This window comes from Salvelinus sp. IW2-2015, linkage group LG4q.1:29, assembly GCF_002910315.2.
Source record: "Salvelinus sp. IW2-2015 linkage group LG4q.1:29, ASM291031v2, whole genome shotgun sequence".
Classification (NCBI taxonomy): Eukaryota; Metazoa; Chordata; class Actinopteri; order Salmoniformes; family Salmonidae; genus Salvelinus; species Salvelinus sp. IW2-2015.
In genome coordinates this window covers 78,293,863-78,311,553 of record NC_036842.1, presented here as the reverse complement: position 1 = coordinate 78,311,553, position 17,691 = coordinate 78,293,863, and the positions used below count along the sequence as shown (strand labels likewise).

The 17,691-nt window shown below is 40.8% G+C and overlaps 1 protein-coding gene across 2 annotated transcripts in view; it reads right to left on the bottom strand.

Annotated features, from left to right (window-relative positions):
- Positions 1–5,089: 5,089 nt before the first annotated feature.
- LOC111962585 (excitatory amino acid transporter 2-like) overlaps positions 5,090–17,691 on the bottom strand; it is a 79,311-nt gene continuing 66,709 nt past the window's right edge. The window contains exons 8-11 of one of the 2 annotated variants that reach the window (XM_023985755.2): positions 17,370–17,564; positions 13,923–14,057; positions 13,374–13,611; positions 5,090–9,707 (exon numbers count right to left, since the gene is read on the bottom strand). In XM_023985755.2, coding sequence (XP_023841523.1) covers positions 9,621–9,707; positions 13,374–13,611; positions 13,923–14,057; positions 17,370–17,564 — 655 coding nt within the window. In that variant the 3' untranslated portion in view covers positions 5,090–9,620. The remainder of the gene's footprint in view (positions 9,708–13,373; positions 13,612–13,922; positions 14,058–17,369; positions 17,565–17,691) is intronic. The other variant, XM_023985757.2, reaches the window with a different exon arrangement.

Below are 17,691 nucleotides of genomic sequence, written 5' to 3'. Positions count from 1 at the left end.
GCCCTTGTTTGTGATACATGCATCCTGTTTATATAAGGCACTAAAGCAATACTGCAAAAAATTAATGGTGGTGGCTGCATCCTGTTATGGGTATGCTTGTCATCGGCAAGGCCTAGGGAGTTCTTTTACAACTAAAATAAATGGAATATAGCTAAGCACAGGTAAAATCCTAGAAGAAAATCTGGTTCAGTCTGCTTTTCAACAATAACCTAAAATGCGAGGCCAAATCTACCCTGTAGTTGCTTACCTAGACGACATTGAATGTTCCTGAGTGGTGTAGTTACAGTTTAGATTTAAATCGTCTTGAAAATCTATGGCAAGACTTGAAAATGGCTGTCCAGCAATGATCAACAATCAATTTGACAGAGCTTGATGATTTAAAAAAAAGAATAATGGCAAATATTTGTTCAATCCAGGCGTGCCAAGCTCTTAAAGACTTACCCAGAAAGACTCAAAGTTGTATTTCTGCCAAAGGTGATTCTAACATGTATTGACTCGGGGGTTGAATACATATCTAATCAACATATATTTGTGTTTTATTTTCCATTAATAAATTAAAATATAAAATGTTTCTTTCCACTTTCCACAATCCCACATTTGTAACACAACAAAACGTGGAAAAGTCAAAGGTGTTCATCATTCTCAAGGCACTGATACTATTTTAGAATATTAGAGGACTTAGCTGAAGTAGCTATATGAGACTGGTTTAACCTTTCAAGATGTCATCACAGACACATGCAAGACATGGCCTTTCCAGCTTTCAAAATGGCTGTCTTTGTCTTACTGTCTCTCTGTTCTTGCCTGGGTAAAAAACTACTCTTGCATCATGACTGGGATACCATGGCAACCATACTTCTCCTTCTCCCGACAACCCCTTTTCTCTCCCTTCCCTCCTTCCCTCCCTCCTGCCCGCTGAATGAACACCCCAATCAAACATTTCCTCTATACAATTTATTTCATCCATGACTTTACACATATTTTCTCATTAACAATGTTTTATTAATTCATCATTACACACTCCTACCCTAATACAATTTCTAATTTTCCTCAAAGTTAATCAAATGAGAGCAAGATCGGAGAGGAATAAAAACAGAGACAAAAAAGCCACACAAAAAGGCTGGGACACACATTTGTCCTGCCGCTTACTCAAAAGGCATGACAAATGTCAAACTGATATGGGAGGATTCATAATATCCACAGACAATCACAGATAAAAGTGATTTGCCTATGAAAGAAAGAGACAGATTATTATGTAATCACATGGAGGTGTGAGCAATGGGCACATTGGAACCTGGATCAGTATGGAGACACAGAGCTCCTAGCCAGAGACACATGAATTCATCAACCTCCCTCTCTCTGGTGCACATAACAGGGAAAGCCACAGAAATAAGATGGCCTCTGCTGCTTTGTACAAAGGAGCCCAGCGAAGTAGAATCCAGAGTTGTGCTTGGAGCTCTCTCTTCTGCCCATTACTGTAATATCTGTGTCCAGATCATGTGTTGTTTGAAGGGCATCTGTATCACTGTAATGACTGGGTGTATTGATATACTGTAGTGTAAAATTAATAACTGCACCATGTTGAAGGGGATATTCAATGTAATTGCGAACCATAGGAAAACCTTACTGGTCTTTGTGGTTGAACCTGTGCTTGAAAAACACTGCTCGACTTAGGGACCTTACAGATAATTGTATGTGTGGGGTACAGATATGGGATAGTCATTTAAAAATCATGTCAAACATTAGGGTGGCTTGGGGTGAAATGTCCCCCAGGGTTAAACCACATTGTCACCAATAGTTTAGTTTTAACAGTTTCCCTGGATGCCAGTAGTCTTGCTCGATTCAAAGTGTCATCTGTCTCATCTCAACTTTTTAAGTAACTCCAGCAAAATATGTTTTAAGATACATTGATCTAATATTTTGTCCTTTAGCAAAAGTTACAGTATATATGCATAATCAAATGAAGTTAGATCTGTACTTATTGACTCAAGACATTTCAGCTTTTAATTTAGAATATTTTTAAAAACATAATTCCACCGTGACATTATTGGGTATTGCGTGTAGATCAGCGACACAAATCGATTTTAAACACAACACAACAAATTGTGGAAAAAGTTAAGGGGTGTGAATACTTTCTGAAGGCACGTAGGTATATTTTGGTAACACTTTACAGTTGACATTACATGTCATGACACCTATTATAACTAGCTTCATGTAATGTCTTACTGTATGTACCTGTTGTAAGGTTTGTTGAATGCCTTAAGTGCGGCTCCAGTAAAGTGTTTCATTGTTTCTTATAAAAGAGGGAAATACTGCATCCTGATGTTAGATGTCCATACACAAGCCTGGCCCTCAGTTTTCTGTGAAAGTTCTATAACTCCTGAGATCACCTTACCAGAAGAACCACACCTTACAAGAAAGAAAGATGAAAGTACGTTTGCTTTTGATTTTATTCTTAGTCAGAATGACAGTGATATGCTGTGTGTTTAAATCTTCTCCTTCCGTAGGCTATAATACTGCTATGATCATCATAAATAAATCTTCTCCTTCCGTAGGCTATAATACTGCTATGATCATCATAAATAAAACAGTGTTCTTTTTCTATAATTCAAGGATGGGGTGTATGAGACTTCCTGCAAGCACTGTTCCTTATTTTAGCATACTTCACTGTCCCTTTGTGAAAATCAGGACGTTGGACTGGTTTCTGGTACTCCAGAAGCTTCTCTTCCATCTCCTTACTCTTATCCTGCGCAGAAAAGAAAAATTAACAAGAATGACAACTACGCTGAAGCTTTATTGTCTTCTTCTGTGCACGATTATTAGCTGTGAATCATCAACATTTGCATTTGTCATACTTGCCGACATTTACTGGTGACATAAACTACAGTATATTTAGCTCCTTAGAATAGACAGTCCATGCCTGAGCAAAAGAAGGAGCATTCTTGGTGCCATACTAACCAAAGGGCTGATATAAATTGTAATGCGCTGTAGATCTGGATCTCCTCTTGGTTTCCTCACAGCATGTGTATCTACCATCCTGGTAACTCTTCTCGTGGTTGATAATGGTCTCAAACTCATGCTCCAGACAGTTGGCATTGACCTGGGCCACCTCCTCTCGAAAGTGTCCCTTGTTGTCCTSGTCTACAATGCAATGGAACCCCCCAGCAATGTTCCATAGATCTCAAGGACCTCCACAGTAAGGAGCTCAGTGGTGATGTCCTCTGTTCCCAGCAGGTGGGACACCTCGTGGATGAGGGTGCCTAGTTTAGAATCCTGGCACAGGTCATCTGGTGCTGACCAGAATTCCTTGCACAATAGACCAAGTTGTTCCCGTCTTCGGGACAGACGTAGGCAAAGGTCTCACTCTCCCGAGGGTCTGAGTCCTCTCTGAAGCTCATCTCCTACATCATCTGCAGAAGGTCCCTGAGGAGGATCTCCGTTGTGGTACCACAGAACTGGTAGGAGTCCAAAGGCTCTGAGCAGCTGTAGCCAAAGCTGACTGGAAAGCCATAGAAGTGCTTCTCCAAAGCATCCTCCAGTATCTCTATGGTTGCCCTCCTAGCCTGCTCAGAAACCATAAACTTCTCTCCACTCAGCTTTGTGATGTAGGAAGACTTCTGCAGGGCAGAGAATACTAACATTTCTGCCATGGTGTTAATATTAAAGTACAGCTTGTCTGTAAGTCTGAACTATCCTGCTCAGGTTTACCAGGTTCTGTCTATCCTATCTTTCAACTCCTCATTGAGGATCAGCCTTTTATACACACACACACACTTTCCCTTTAGGGGAGTTATGAGACGTTAGCAAAAGCGAAAGTACACATGGCTGGAATTCCCTTCACGTTGTGCAACACACACATACCGACAGTACACAAGAGTAAGGATTTTCTCTAAGTAGTTTGGAAACTGATCATTTGGTTCTCACCTGCAATCTGTAATTCCTTCATCATATGCTTTAAACTATAAGTATTGTGTGTGTCATGATATTGGTTTGTCTTCTGTTGTTTGCACTGCGATTTTATGGTTAAGCAATAACACCCGAGGAGGTGAGGTATTTGGTCAATATACCACATCTAAGGGCTGTTCTTCTGCACAATGCAACGCGGAGTGCCTGGACACAGCCCTTAGCTGTGGTATATTGCCCATATATCACAAACCCCAGTTACCTTATTGCTATTATAAACTGTTTACCAACGGAATTAGAGCAGTAAAAATAAGTCTACCAAAATGTACTATTGTGTACCTTAGTAGCGCTTCCCTTCCTCTTCTTTCTACCAGTAAAAATAAATGTTTTGTCATACCCGTGGAATACAGTCTGATATACCATGGCTGTCAGCCAATCAGCATTCAGTGCTCGAACCACCCAGTTTATAATTAAACTTAACATGGTGCATGTGTGAGGCAGGTGTGTCCTATCCTTATAGAGAAGTGTCTGGATCTCTTTACACCAGGTGTGCTCACCTATTTTTCAGTTGATATTGTTATTCATCTATATTTCCTTTTCTGTTACTCCTCCATTTTGTCTGTTTGGTGTCCAGTTTCTGATAGAATTGCAGAGCAATACAGTACTGTACATGAAGTAAATGTGTCCATACAATTTATCAATTTTCATCAATATAATATGAATGAATCACCTTTGTTATGCTGGTGTAGGTTTTGTTCCCCCTGTCAATCTATTTCTCTCTATTTGGCTGTCTATTTCTCTCTCTCTCTGAGATGTGGGGAAAGGGCACATAATTACTGAGGTTTAATTGGAGAAGCAACACAGAGACAGGGGTCCAATAGAGCCAAAGCAAAAGGCTGCAGTGAATTATTCATAATGTGTGTGTGTGTGTGTGTGTGTGTGTGTGTGTGTGTGTGGTGTTTGTGTGTGTGTGTGTGTGGTGTGTGTGTGTGTGTGTGTGTGTGCGTGGCGTGCGTGTGTGTGTCAATCAACTGACCTTAAGTCAATCCTCAGAGTACAGTACAGCATGCCATGAAAAGTGATCACTTGATAGTCAAGAAGACTGTATGAAGGTAGCACATATACAGTTCAATGTGAGTGTCAGTCTTGTAAGTTGTGTTCATCAAAACATCTAAAAGGACAGACCACATTTAGTTATGAATCAACATTTATTAGTTATCATAATCGTATGTACACCAATGGTACAAAACTTATTGATATGTATGAACATACTTTTATACCACAGATCTGGTCAGGAAAATAATTCWGATATTTTTTTGTCTTTATTTTGTAATATTCTGTCTCCCAGACATACTCTCTCCCTTTACATCAAAATTACAGCAACAGCTTTACAAATAAGGGACATCCTAGAACAGTAAGCGAGGGAGTGAAAGGTAGGGCAGGAGTGAGAAAGGTTATCAGGTCTACTCAGGAGGAGCCTATCAGAAAGACAGAGACTTCTGTAGAATACAGACTTGAAGATATACTGGCTCATCTTAGAAGTACTGTGCCAACCCATTTCCATTTGAACATCCTCTTTACTCAATAGTGGGTTTGTTTGTGTGTATGCAAACAATTGTGATGAAAATTAAGAAAAGCAAAAAGGCAAATTTACCAATATGTGTGTGGATAGATTTATGAAATGGTGCTGGTGGGTTGATAGTTCTGGATAGACAGAGGCTAGTGTATGGATATGGCACTGGGGCTCATTACAGTTACTGTCTCTAACTGTGAGGAATAATCTAAACATGAACTATGACTGTTTGGTGTAAATATTTATGTCTTGTAGTTACCACAATATGATGCATAAAGCACAAGACAAGGAGGCGGACACTGATGGCGAGTGTGGTGTTCTCTGGTAGAAAGTCTAGATGATTCCTGGAACAGGATCTGGGTGACCACATGAGGAGCTATATTTTGTTAGGTGCTAGGCCAGACATTCTGATCAGATTTGTTATTTTAGTCATAATGAACTAGCTAAGCTGTACTTGTTTCATTAGTTAATAGTAAATTTGACCTTTTCCTCTTCCTCTGGAAACCTAGTCATGATAATATCCACATCTCACCCACTTAGAAACAGCACATCACCCCACATGGACTCCTTTTTTTAATCAGATAGTTTCTCCTCTTTCTATTTGTCTTCTACATTGTGCGCTTCAGAATCATTGTGATCTCTGGAACATGTATGCACAATGGAAATGAATGGACACAACTTATATCTCCATGGAACAAACATTCAAAACGCTTACATTAGATACAAAAAAAGATATGTATATATTGATGTGTGGCAGCTAAGTGAGAAAACTAGTTAACAGCTATTAACAAATAAAAATAAGCAATTTATTACACATTATTTTCTAGACATTTTGACTAATCTATTTTTATTCAGAACATAGATAATATTTCTCTAGAGGATTACAAAAACGGTCACAGCAATTAATCTCTATTCCTACATACCATGTCAACCCCTCCCCCCTCCCAAAAATAAAACAAAATATTTGTTACCCTCAATATGTACACAAAGTGCAAGGAGGCACTTCAATATCATGCTTTTAAGATAGTGGTGCAAAAGAAATATCATCATTTTTAACTTCATGCTCCTACAACAGTGAGTTTGAACATAATAGTGTTCCAACACTCAATCCCTATGGTGACACACTGGTCTGCATCCTCTCCTTATTGGAGGACAAATTCCTGAACGTCACAAGGTCAAAGGTCAGGCCCTAGCCCTAGTGCCATCAGGGGTTTTAGTGCTGTGCTCAGCATCCCCCTCATTGCATGTGTGGTGACCTTCCAGGTTTAATTGTGTGCGTGTGTGCATGCAGTGTTGGATGTGTGTATGTGTTGTGTGCGACTGTGCATGTATGCGAGTGTGCATACGTGTGTGGGCATGTGTGTGTGTGAGGGCATGGGTGTGTGTGTGTGTGTGTGTGTATCTGTGCATTGTGTCTGTGTGTGATGGCAGTGTCCATGCAGCTCTTACAGCAGAACACCATTGTGTGCTGTGGCGTAGAGAAGCACCCTTTGTTATACAAGCTCAAAAGCAACGTGGCATTGATATTCTGACTGAGAAAGTGTTTCAGGTAACTAAATGACTGTGTGCTGCACTATGAATGCTTGTTAAGTTTTCTACTGTTACTTTAATCGGCATTGTTATAACGGTCAAACTGACTGCACAGTTTGGAGTTAACATCTTCAAAGCAAGGTTGTCATTGAACAAAATAAACAAAACTAGACCACAGGGCAGAACACGACACAGATAAAGAAATGAAATCCAGACCTGCAGAACGMCTCACCTGCACAAAACGTCTCTCATACAATCACATACATGCATTAAAGATTAGCAACCAATGATCTAACTTCATGTGGGTTTCTCTTTTTAGCCAGTTTGGTTCCATTAGGGGGATAGAATTCTCCTACCTGATTGTTGCCATTTTTGTAGTGGCCATTTTCAGGCACCAAGATGACTGCAATACATTAGTAACAATATGAGACCAATGATACACACAGCTGCAGCATGCAGGGTCTCTGGGAACAGTCGTCATCGTCTGTGGTAATAGGTTGTTTACTCACAAAGGAGACCCCACTCTTGGGGTGGATAAAAATAGTTGGGATGTAAATACTGCCAACTGGCCACTGGTTGTGCAGTGAGTTATCAACCTGTTGAAACTTGCGGTCGTATTACTTTTTTTCCACTTCTGTGGTTGTTCTGTGGCATCTTTGATAACATATGTGTGTTTGTACTTTCAGGCACTAAGGGAAGCCAAGACAATTGGAGTCGCTGGAATGCTAAAGTTGGAAAAATTGGAACATTTCTGTGTGCTAAAAATAATCCCTTAATTAAAGTAGCTTACTTAGGAATAGTTGTAAAGGGAAACTTTGTCTCTGTCATATAGGTGCAATATATACAAAAAATGTTTCTCTTTAAAAAATATCAAGGTGTTAAACAGTCGATGTGTTCAAAGTCAAAGCTTTCATATTTAAGTTGTGCTATATAAAGGCAAGTGTCAATATCCTATTTTCATTCATGAGCAGGTAAACATGTTGAGGGCTTGGTGAAAGTGTATCTTTCCCTGGCAAGGAGTTAAGGTTACAGCCTGAGTATAGTTTCCCTTTATTGGGTTCTTCGAATTACAAATGTCAAATGTGAAAAGAGACCAGTGTCAAAAAGGGATAAAAAAGTATCTATAACTCCTCAAAGCTGCAATTGTGCTTCTCAGTATTACATGTTTTCAGTTTTAGAAAAACTTGATTTGTGCTTTACTTGTCATATTAATCATGGTTCTAGATATCTTCCTAGATCCTTCACAATTTACACTTGATTTTCATTATTTTTAGCCTCAGATAATCAAATTGATAGCTTCAGTGGAAGGGAGAGGCGTCTGATAAATACCTCCTACACTTCAGTACTTGGACTAATTTATATGAAAAACATCCCTGAACTGAAGCTATTGATATATTGGTATCTGGGGACAAATGTACTTTTATGTTTGAGGCATTGCAGTAATTGCRTGAAGAGATCTTTATGCACCTCTTGGTATATAATTTGCAGGAGTTGAAATGAGTAATGAGACACCTTCTTCACTTGGAGTTAGCTACAAATAGATTGTGTACAGAGTAAGAAACTCAAGACGATATAAATGACCGTCAATAAGTCATGGAGGTGTTTCAAAGGCTTCTGGCTTGATTGATTATATGCCTGTTTGGTCCCTATTGGTAACTGGGGAGATATGTCATGTTCTCACCCCCAACCTATCCACACACACACACAGCCACACACCCAAATCACACAGATACAGTATATAATCTCACACTAGAAGCTAGAAGCAACATTTAAGAAGTCCCTTTCCCTTACAGTAGAAAAAKAATGTATTACAATAAAAAAGGGAAGGAGAGGTTACATGTTTCGTATGTGTTTTGTGCTTTTTGAATTCCAGAGAACATTTGCTTGTGGAGTAAGGCTCAGGCTGCAGACCTTGCCCTTATATGTATGTGTCTCTGTATTCTACAGTATCACCACCCTAATTCCTCCTGGGGATTGTGGGTAATATCAGGTAATAAAGACACTCAGATAGGTCACATGGGCTCTGTCAGGTATAGGTCAAAGGTTAACTTGTGAGGAAAAGGGGCCATGGCTCAACAGATGCCTACTGTGGTATCATTGGTAATAGTAATGACGTGTGTAATAATATAAAGTTTGATACAGGCATTCCTTCAGTCTAGCATGACTCACACTCTTATCTTCCACACATTGTCTGTTGTTAGACTGCCAAATTGCCAGTACCAAACTCACAGCTACCATCACATTCTGGAGGACTGTTGTTCCATTGTTACTCCCCCAAACTCTGACCCTGCCCCTGCTTTGAATGCAGTACTCTTATAGATGCAGGATGCATATATTTCTAGGAATAATTTATGTTGTGCAAATGTTTGCTATGAAGCACACATTAGTGCTCTAACAGCTAAAACATACCTTTGTTATCGTCTCACCGATAAGTGAATAAGTATTAGTCCTCTTAGTCAGTCAGATAGACGGTTAGAAACACTGTAGGAACTAATACAAACATTTCAAAAAAGAAATAAAACTACATTTAAAAAAAGACAATTAGTAGTTTTGTTCGCATGACTCTTTTTTCCACCAGATAGGAAAGCATGTGGAACTGGGGATCTGTGTGCTGGCTTTATTCACGTTTCTGGGGTTCCTCCTCAACAAGCATGCACTCCGCCATGGTCGCCGCAGCGGTAGAGCCATTAGTGGTCGAGGTTACCTGAAAGCAATCACCATGGACATCTAAACAGCAGGTTTACACATCTACGTAAACAGGCACAGTGCATGCTTCATGACCTGGACTGAATACTTTGGAGCAAAGACAGCAAAAGAACTGTAGAACTACTCTGATCATTTGGTTTGCATTTGGTTGCACATACATTATATACTTAAAGCCTTTTACTTTCAAATTGTACTTTTCCAATTGTTTTAAGTGTCAAAATATCAACGAAAGACTATCATAATGAAACAATTGGTTCTGTGCTCCAATGATATGAATGATCACAATATAAAAGATGTGTATACTGAAGGTATCAGGAAGACCTGGACAATCACTGAGGATCATGCTGATGGAATCACGGTGGTCTGTCTTAACAACGAGCACCAGACCTTTTTACTGACCTGAGAACAATCAACATATAATCACAAATTTAACATGCAGTGAAATACAGAGGATCTTAATTTGACCCTGCTTCTCACAGCAGGAAAATAATGATTCAACCGCAGGAAATTTGAATTATTATGCAGATTATAATAAATAGACATTTTTGTAGGGGTTGATACATTCAGGGGTTGGAATTGATTTTGGGAACAGAACCGAAAACCGAATAAATGAATAAATAATAATAACTGAGGAAAAGAATCAGAACCGGGAACTAAAGTTCTCTGTTCCGGAACAGGACCATTATTTTAAAAGCATGGGAACCGGTTAATAATGTTCTTTTACATTCCGGGGCAATTTTTTTTAGTCCCACAAAAAAATGCAATAAGGCGCCTATTCAAAGCCCTCACTCTGTCACTTAGAAACTTATTCCAGTGTCTTCCTGCCAGCTGAAAATCTTTGCCAGTGTGTGTGCGCGTGTAGGCTACCTACCCCTCCCCCTCCGAAGCTTAAGCTACTCTAGCCTACTGACGTTACAAGCATGATTAAGAAATTAGGGAGAGATTTTTAATTAGAGAAGAATGAGAAGAACAACTTTTTCCATGCTGTAATTTTTTTTACCCCAATTTAATGATATCTGATTGATAGTTACAGTCTTGTCCCATTGCTAAAACTCCCATATGGACTCGGGAGAGGCGAATGTCGAGAGCAATGTGTCCTCCGAAACACGACCCTGACTAGCCACACTGCTTCTTGACACACTGCTTGCTTAACCCAAAAGCTAGCTGCACCAATGTGTCGGACCAAACACCATACAGCTGGCAACCAAAGTCAGCATGCATGCGCCGCCACAAGGAGTCACTAGAGCATGATGAGACAAGGACACCCCGACTGGCCAAACCCTCACCTAAGCCGGAATACGCTGGGCCAATTGTGCGCCACCTCATGGGTCTCCCATTCGCGGCCGACTGTGACACAGCCTGGGATCGAACCCGGGTCTGTAGTGCAGACTCCGATGCAGTGCCTTAGACCGCTGCGCAACCTGGAAACTTTTCCATGCTAGTTACAGATAATATAGTTATCATTCTTCACATTGGATTTATTAACTAAGTGTTTTTAATTCTGGTGCCGCTCTGCACACACAAGCTTGTTAGCTAGCTAGCTCTGATCCAACGTTAAGCCAACTCTCGGAAGTTCAAAGACATTCAAAGTTCCTCCATAGAAGCCACTCCACCGTAGGTATAATTCTACGGGCCTAATTTAGATAATGCATGTCATAACAAGATGCCCAGCACTTCAAGCTAAGCCCCCCCCTCCACCCTTTATCGCTCTCTCCCCAACCGCAAAATTCCAGTTGCATCTCACGCCCTACACTTGTCATCGAGCATGTAAACAAGTCTATTGCAAGCTGATCTATTTGCACTGATTGGTGAAGTAATTTAATGTAGAGCTAACGTAAAAAAAAATACAGGTTTAAAAAGTAACAGAAAGGAACGCTATAAACCGGTACTTTATTTGGGTTGAACTGGTTCAGAACTTTATTTTGCAGGTCGTAAGAGTGGAACGGAACGAAACAAATAATGGTTCTGTTCATAACTAAATGATTGGAAAATTATTTTGGTTCCAACCCCTGGAAACATTTATCAAATCCAGTCTGAAATTTTTAAGTTGAAATTACCAACGTTTTAAACCTTGCCTACTCTACAATTTGTGTTTCCTGCTGTGCAGGAAAATGCTTTGCGAAAACAGAGTGATTAAATTAAAGTAGAAGATCGGTATATAAAATGTTATAAATACAAAAACAGATACAAATAAAACAAGGTACAAAATACTACAAAATGAGTGCAATGTTATGTTTTAGTCTGTACAAGTTATTTTGCAAGGCGTTCTACAATGGTTTGCGTCTTTGGATAAATGTTAGAAAAGTTATTTGAGTTAGTTTATGTACACCCAACACATACAAGAAAATAAAGAGAGAAAACATTGGAAGAAAACAGCCTTTGTACCATGCTTCGCTAGCTTAATGGATGGATACAAAATTGTCAGAATACAGTATGTTGTTGTGGTCAGACCATTGGAGGGCAAGGGCCTCCGTGTTGCTAAGCAACACCCTTGATCCTGTAATAAATGAATGGGTTCATCAGTAGGCCCTTTGAAAGCAGGGCCCGCTGCTCTACAAAATAAGCAGCCCAAATTCCTCCACATCATAGCAGCCAACGGCCTTGATCTATTCAAACAGTGGATTCAAAGTGTTACTGTTTCAGATTATGCGTGAGCTACATTGTATCTTCCAATTTCACAAGATGTCTCACAATGAGCAAGAATAGCTGTTCTGAAAATGCAAAAGCATCTCATCTCTAAAGACTGAGAATGACTCAGTCCCAGTCTGGAGGGTGCCAGGKTCAGTCATAAAATGCAGTGCTAATGAAGCACTGTATCACTCTCACTGCAATTATATGACATCCCTTTAAAATTATACAGTTAGACAGAGGAATAACAGAGTACGAAGAGAATGCACATCTACAGTGTTTTCTCATAAACCCTATGAAGTCTAGTTTGATCACAAATTCATAAACGAAGCCTAGAAAGCAGCAGGAATAATCCAGCACAGCCTCTGAAGTAGCCCGGAGAAAGAGCTTAAACTACATAATTTGACAAGGGATTTGGGGAAAGAGATAATGGTGAAACCTGCATACGCAGCTTAGATGGCTTTCCCTCTCTCTCAGATCCAACTCCAGCAGGTTGAAAGGGAGGGAATGAGGCCGGGTGGTGAGTGGAGGAGTTGGTGGCGGAAGGGGGGTGATGAGTGGGGGAGGTGGTGGCGGGAGGGGGGTGGTGAGTGGGGGAGTTGGTGGCGGAAGGGGGGTGATGAGTGGGGGAGGTAGTGGCGGGAGGGGGCATTAGGGTAAGCCCACTGATTTGGATTTGCACATGTGAGAGACACTGTCTCATATTTGTGGGTGCATTTTTTCTGGTTTGCAATTATTTGGGTATTTACATATGCTGTTTGTGGTATTTACATAAACAGAAATATTTTCTGCAAGTTTAGAATGTATTCTTATAAATATTGCACAAAAGCTGATATTCCAAGCAAATTCACACGGAAATATATACACGTATTTTTTTGTATTTTTCTGTTTCTTCTTAAAATAACTGTGTATGTATTTACATTGGCATCATATACAAACATGCAAAATGAAAGAGAGAAAAGAAAAGGTGCAATGCAGCATGCAGCATGTTAGGCAGCTATATACCAGTCTCTATGTCTGCAAGCATGAATTGTACCTTGCACTCATCTACCACGACTGAATTGTGAGCGGCATATTGGACGCACTGGTTGGAGTTGTTTTCGTGGTGGTTTTTGAGGTCATCATAGTAGGACGAGGTCTTGTTCATCATCTCGATGTCATCTGACTTGCCATGTGTAGCGTCCAGCTCGTCCAGCTCAGCCTTGGACAGGTGGTACACGATGCCCGCGCCGTACGAGTCTCCCACCACGTTCACTGAGGTACGGAACCGGTCCCTGGAATAGGAAAAAAAGAAATGGGTGGGAATACACCAAGGTGTTGTGTGGAGATCAGAAAACGGGATGGATAGGTGTCCGAAAAAGGCAAGCCAGTTAAGAACAAATTCTTATTTTCAATGACGGCCTAGGGGCAGAACGACAGATTTTGACCTTGTCAGCTCGGGAATTCAATCTTGCAACCTTTCGGTTACTAGTCCAACGCTCTAATCACTAGGCTACCTGCCATCCCCACAATAAGCTCCTTGACTTTGAATACATATGACTACATTAACTTGGTTCTGAATCACTAGCAATGCAGATCCACTCACAGGAGCCAGTCAACAGCAACCAGCAGGCTGATGTCCTGAGTTGGCAGGCCCACTGCAGTGAGGATCAGAAGCATAGTCACCAGTCCAGCACTGGGAATACTGGCCGCACCAACACTGGCCAGGGTAGCTGTCAGACTGCATGGGGAGAAAGATAGACAGGAGAGAAACCAGTTCATGGTTAAAACTGCTCTACAGATTAAATTTAAAAGTCCAAAGGCCAAGGACTGTATCTATTAACCAAACTGCACTTGAGGATAATGGGTACAGTTCCTTCATGAAGCACGTTCAGAGTGAGTTGGTGTGACTGTAATAATAATATGGGGATTCAGGATATTTTGGACTGGCATCCCTGAGGATGAGTACTCAATTCCTGCCTAATCCACAAACACATGACTATGTATGGTAACCATAAGTGTCTTTGAATAACAGTGTCCCCTTAATGTGATGTMATTTACATCACTACTTACATTGATAAGGTAGGCAGTGAACTTCCCACCATGATCAGAAACTACAGTGCCTTCAGAAAGTATTCACAGCCACATTTTGTTATGTTACAGCCTGAATTTAAAATGGATTCAAACGTGATATCATGTCACTGGCCTCCACACAATACTCCATAATGTCAAAGTAGAATTATGTTTTTAGAATTGTTATAAATTAACAAAAAATGAAATAAGTACTCAACCCCTTTGTTGTGGCAAGCCTAAAAAAGTTCAGGAGTAGAAATGTGCTTAAGCAAGTCAAATCAAATTCAAATCAAATCAAATTTTATTTGTCACATACACATGGTTAGACAGATGTTAATGCGAGTGGTAGCGAAATGCTTGTGCTTCTAGTTCCGACAATGCAGTAATAACCAACAAGTAATCTAACCTAACAATTCCACAACTACTACCTTATAACACACAAGTGTAAAGGGATAAGAATATGTACATAAAGATATTATGAATGAGTGATGGTACAGAACGGCATAGGCAAGATGCAGTAGATGGTATAGTGTACAGTCTATACATATGAGATGAGTAATGTACGGTATGTAAACATAAAGTGGCATAGTTTAAAGTGCCTAGTGATACATGTATTACATAAAGATGGCAAGATGCAGTGGATGTATACAGTACAGTATATACACTATACATATGAGATGAGTAATGTAGGGTATGTAAACATTATATTAAGTGGCATTGTTTAAAGTGGCTAGTGATACATTTTTACATAATTTCCATCAATTCCCATTATTAAAGTGGCTGGAGTTGAGTCAGTATGTTGGCAGCGGCCACTAAATGTTTAGTGGTGGCTGTTTTAACAGTCTGATGGCCTTGAGATAGAAGGTTTTCAGTCTCTCGGTCCCTGCTTTGATGCACCTGTACTGACCTCGGCCTTCTGGATGATAGCGGGGTGAACAGGCAGTGGCTCGGGTGGTTGTTGTCCTTGATGATCTTTATGGCCTTCCTGTGACGGGTGGTGTAGGTGTCCTGGAGGGCAGGTATGTTTGCCCCCGGTGATGCGTTGTGCAGACCTCACTACCCTCTGGAGAGCCTTACGGTTGTGGGCGGAGCAGTTGCCGTACCAGGCGGTGATACAGCCCGACAGGATGCTCTCGATTGTGCATCTGTAGAAGTTTGTGAGTGCTTTTTGTGACAAGCCGAATTTCTTCAGCCTCCTGAGGTTGAAGAGGCGCTGCTTGCGCCTTCTTCACAACGCTGTCTGTGTGGGTGGACCAATTCAGTTTGTCCGTGATGTGTACACCGAGAAACATTCCACCTTCTCCACACTGTCCCGTCAATGTGGATAGGGGGGTGCTCCCTCTGCTGTTCCTGAAGTCCACAATCATCCTCCTTTGTTTTGTTGACGTTGAGTGTGAGGTTATTTTCCTGACACACACTCCGAGGGCCCCTCACCTCCTCCCTGTAGCCGTCTCGTCGTTGTTGGTAATCAAGCCTACCAACTAGCATCCGCAAACTTGATGATTGAGTTGGAGGCGTGCATGGCCACGCAGTCGTGGTGGAACAGGCAGTACAGGGAGGGCTCAGAACGCACCCTTGTGGGGCCCCAGTGTTGAGGATCAGCGGGGTGGAGATGTTGTTACCTACCCTCACCACCTGGGGCGGCCCCGTCAGGAGTCCCAGGTAACCCAGTTGCACAGGGCGGGGTCGAGACCCAGGGTCTCGAGCTTGATGACGAGTTTGGAGGGTACTATGGTGTTAAAAGTCAAATAATAAGTCACATGGATTCACTCTGTGTGCAATAATAGTGTTTAACATGATGACTACCTCATCTGTGTACCCCACACATACAATTATCTGTAAGGTCCCTCAGTCGAGCAGTGAATTTCAAACACAGATTCAACCACAAAGAACAGGGAGGTTTTCCAATGCCTCACAAAGAAAGGCACCTATTGGTAGATGGGTAAAAAAAAAAAAAAAAGCAGACACTGAATATCCCTTTGAGCATGTTGAAGTTATTAATTACACTTTGTTTGTTGTTTCAATACACCCAGTGACTACAAAGATACAGGCATCTTTCCTAACTCAGTTGCCGGAGAGGAAGGAAACCGCTCAGGGATTTCTCCATGAATGAATACAAATATTCCCAAATATGCATCCCGTTTGCAATAAGGCACTAAAGTAAAACTGAAAAAATGTGGCAAAGAAATTAACTTTATGTCCTAAATACAAGTGTTATGTTTGGGGAAAATCCAACACAACACATCACTGAGTAACACTCTTCATATTTTTAAGCATGGTCTTGGCTGCATCATGTTATGGGTATCCTTGTCATCGGCAAGGACTAGGGAGTTTTTTAGGATAAAAAGAAACRGAATAGAGCTAAGCACTGGCAAAATTGTGGAGGAAACCCTGGTTCAGTCTGCATTCCAACAGACACTGGGAGACAAATTCACCWKTTAGCAGGACAATAACCTAAAACGTAAGGTCAAATATACACTGGAGTTGCTTACCAAGACGACATTGAATGTTCTTGGGTGGCATAGTTACCATTTTGACATATATTGGCTTGAAAAAATCTATGTCAAGACTTGAAAATGGTTGTCTAGCAATGATCACCAACCAACTTGACAGAGTGAAGATTATTTTTTTATAATGTGCAGATTTTGTACAATCCAGGTGTGCAAAGCTCTTAGAGACTTACAGAGAAGGACTTACAGAGAAAGACTCACAGCTGCAATCGCTACCAAAGGTGATTCTAACACGTATTGACACATGGGTGTGAATACTTATGTAAATGAGATATTTCTGGTTTTAATTTTCAATAAATTAGCAAAAATGTATTAAATCATCTTTTCACTTTGTCATTAATGGTTATTGTGTGTAGTTGGGTGAGAAAAATATATATTTAATCCATCTTAAATACAGGCTGTAACACAACAAAACGTGGAATAAGTCAAGGGGTATGAATACATTCTGAATGTTTTATGGCAGTCTTTACCTGACAGTGACGATCTGACCAGCATCCAGATAGATGTTGTTCATCTGGGCAATAAAGATGGCCGCCACGGCCTCATAGAGGGCGGTTCCGTCCATGTTGATGGTGGCTCCGACTGGGAGCACGAAACGGGTCACTCTCTTATCGATTCCCAAGTTCTCCTCCAGGCAACGGAAGGTGACCGGCAGTGTCCCAGCACTGACAGAGACAAACACAGCTACAGTATGAGAGAGTCACGGTGTTGCATTCATTATTCCACAATGTTCAGCCTGCGTATGTGATATGAAAGATATTACTCATTTTATAATATTTCTATGAAAAGTTA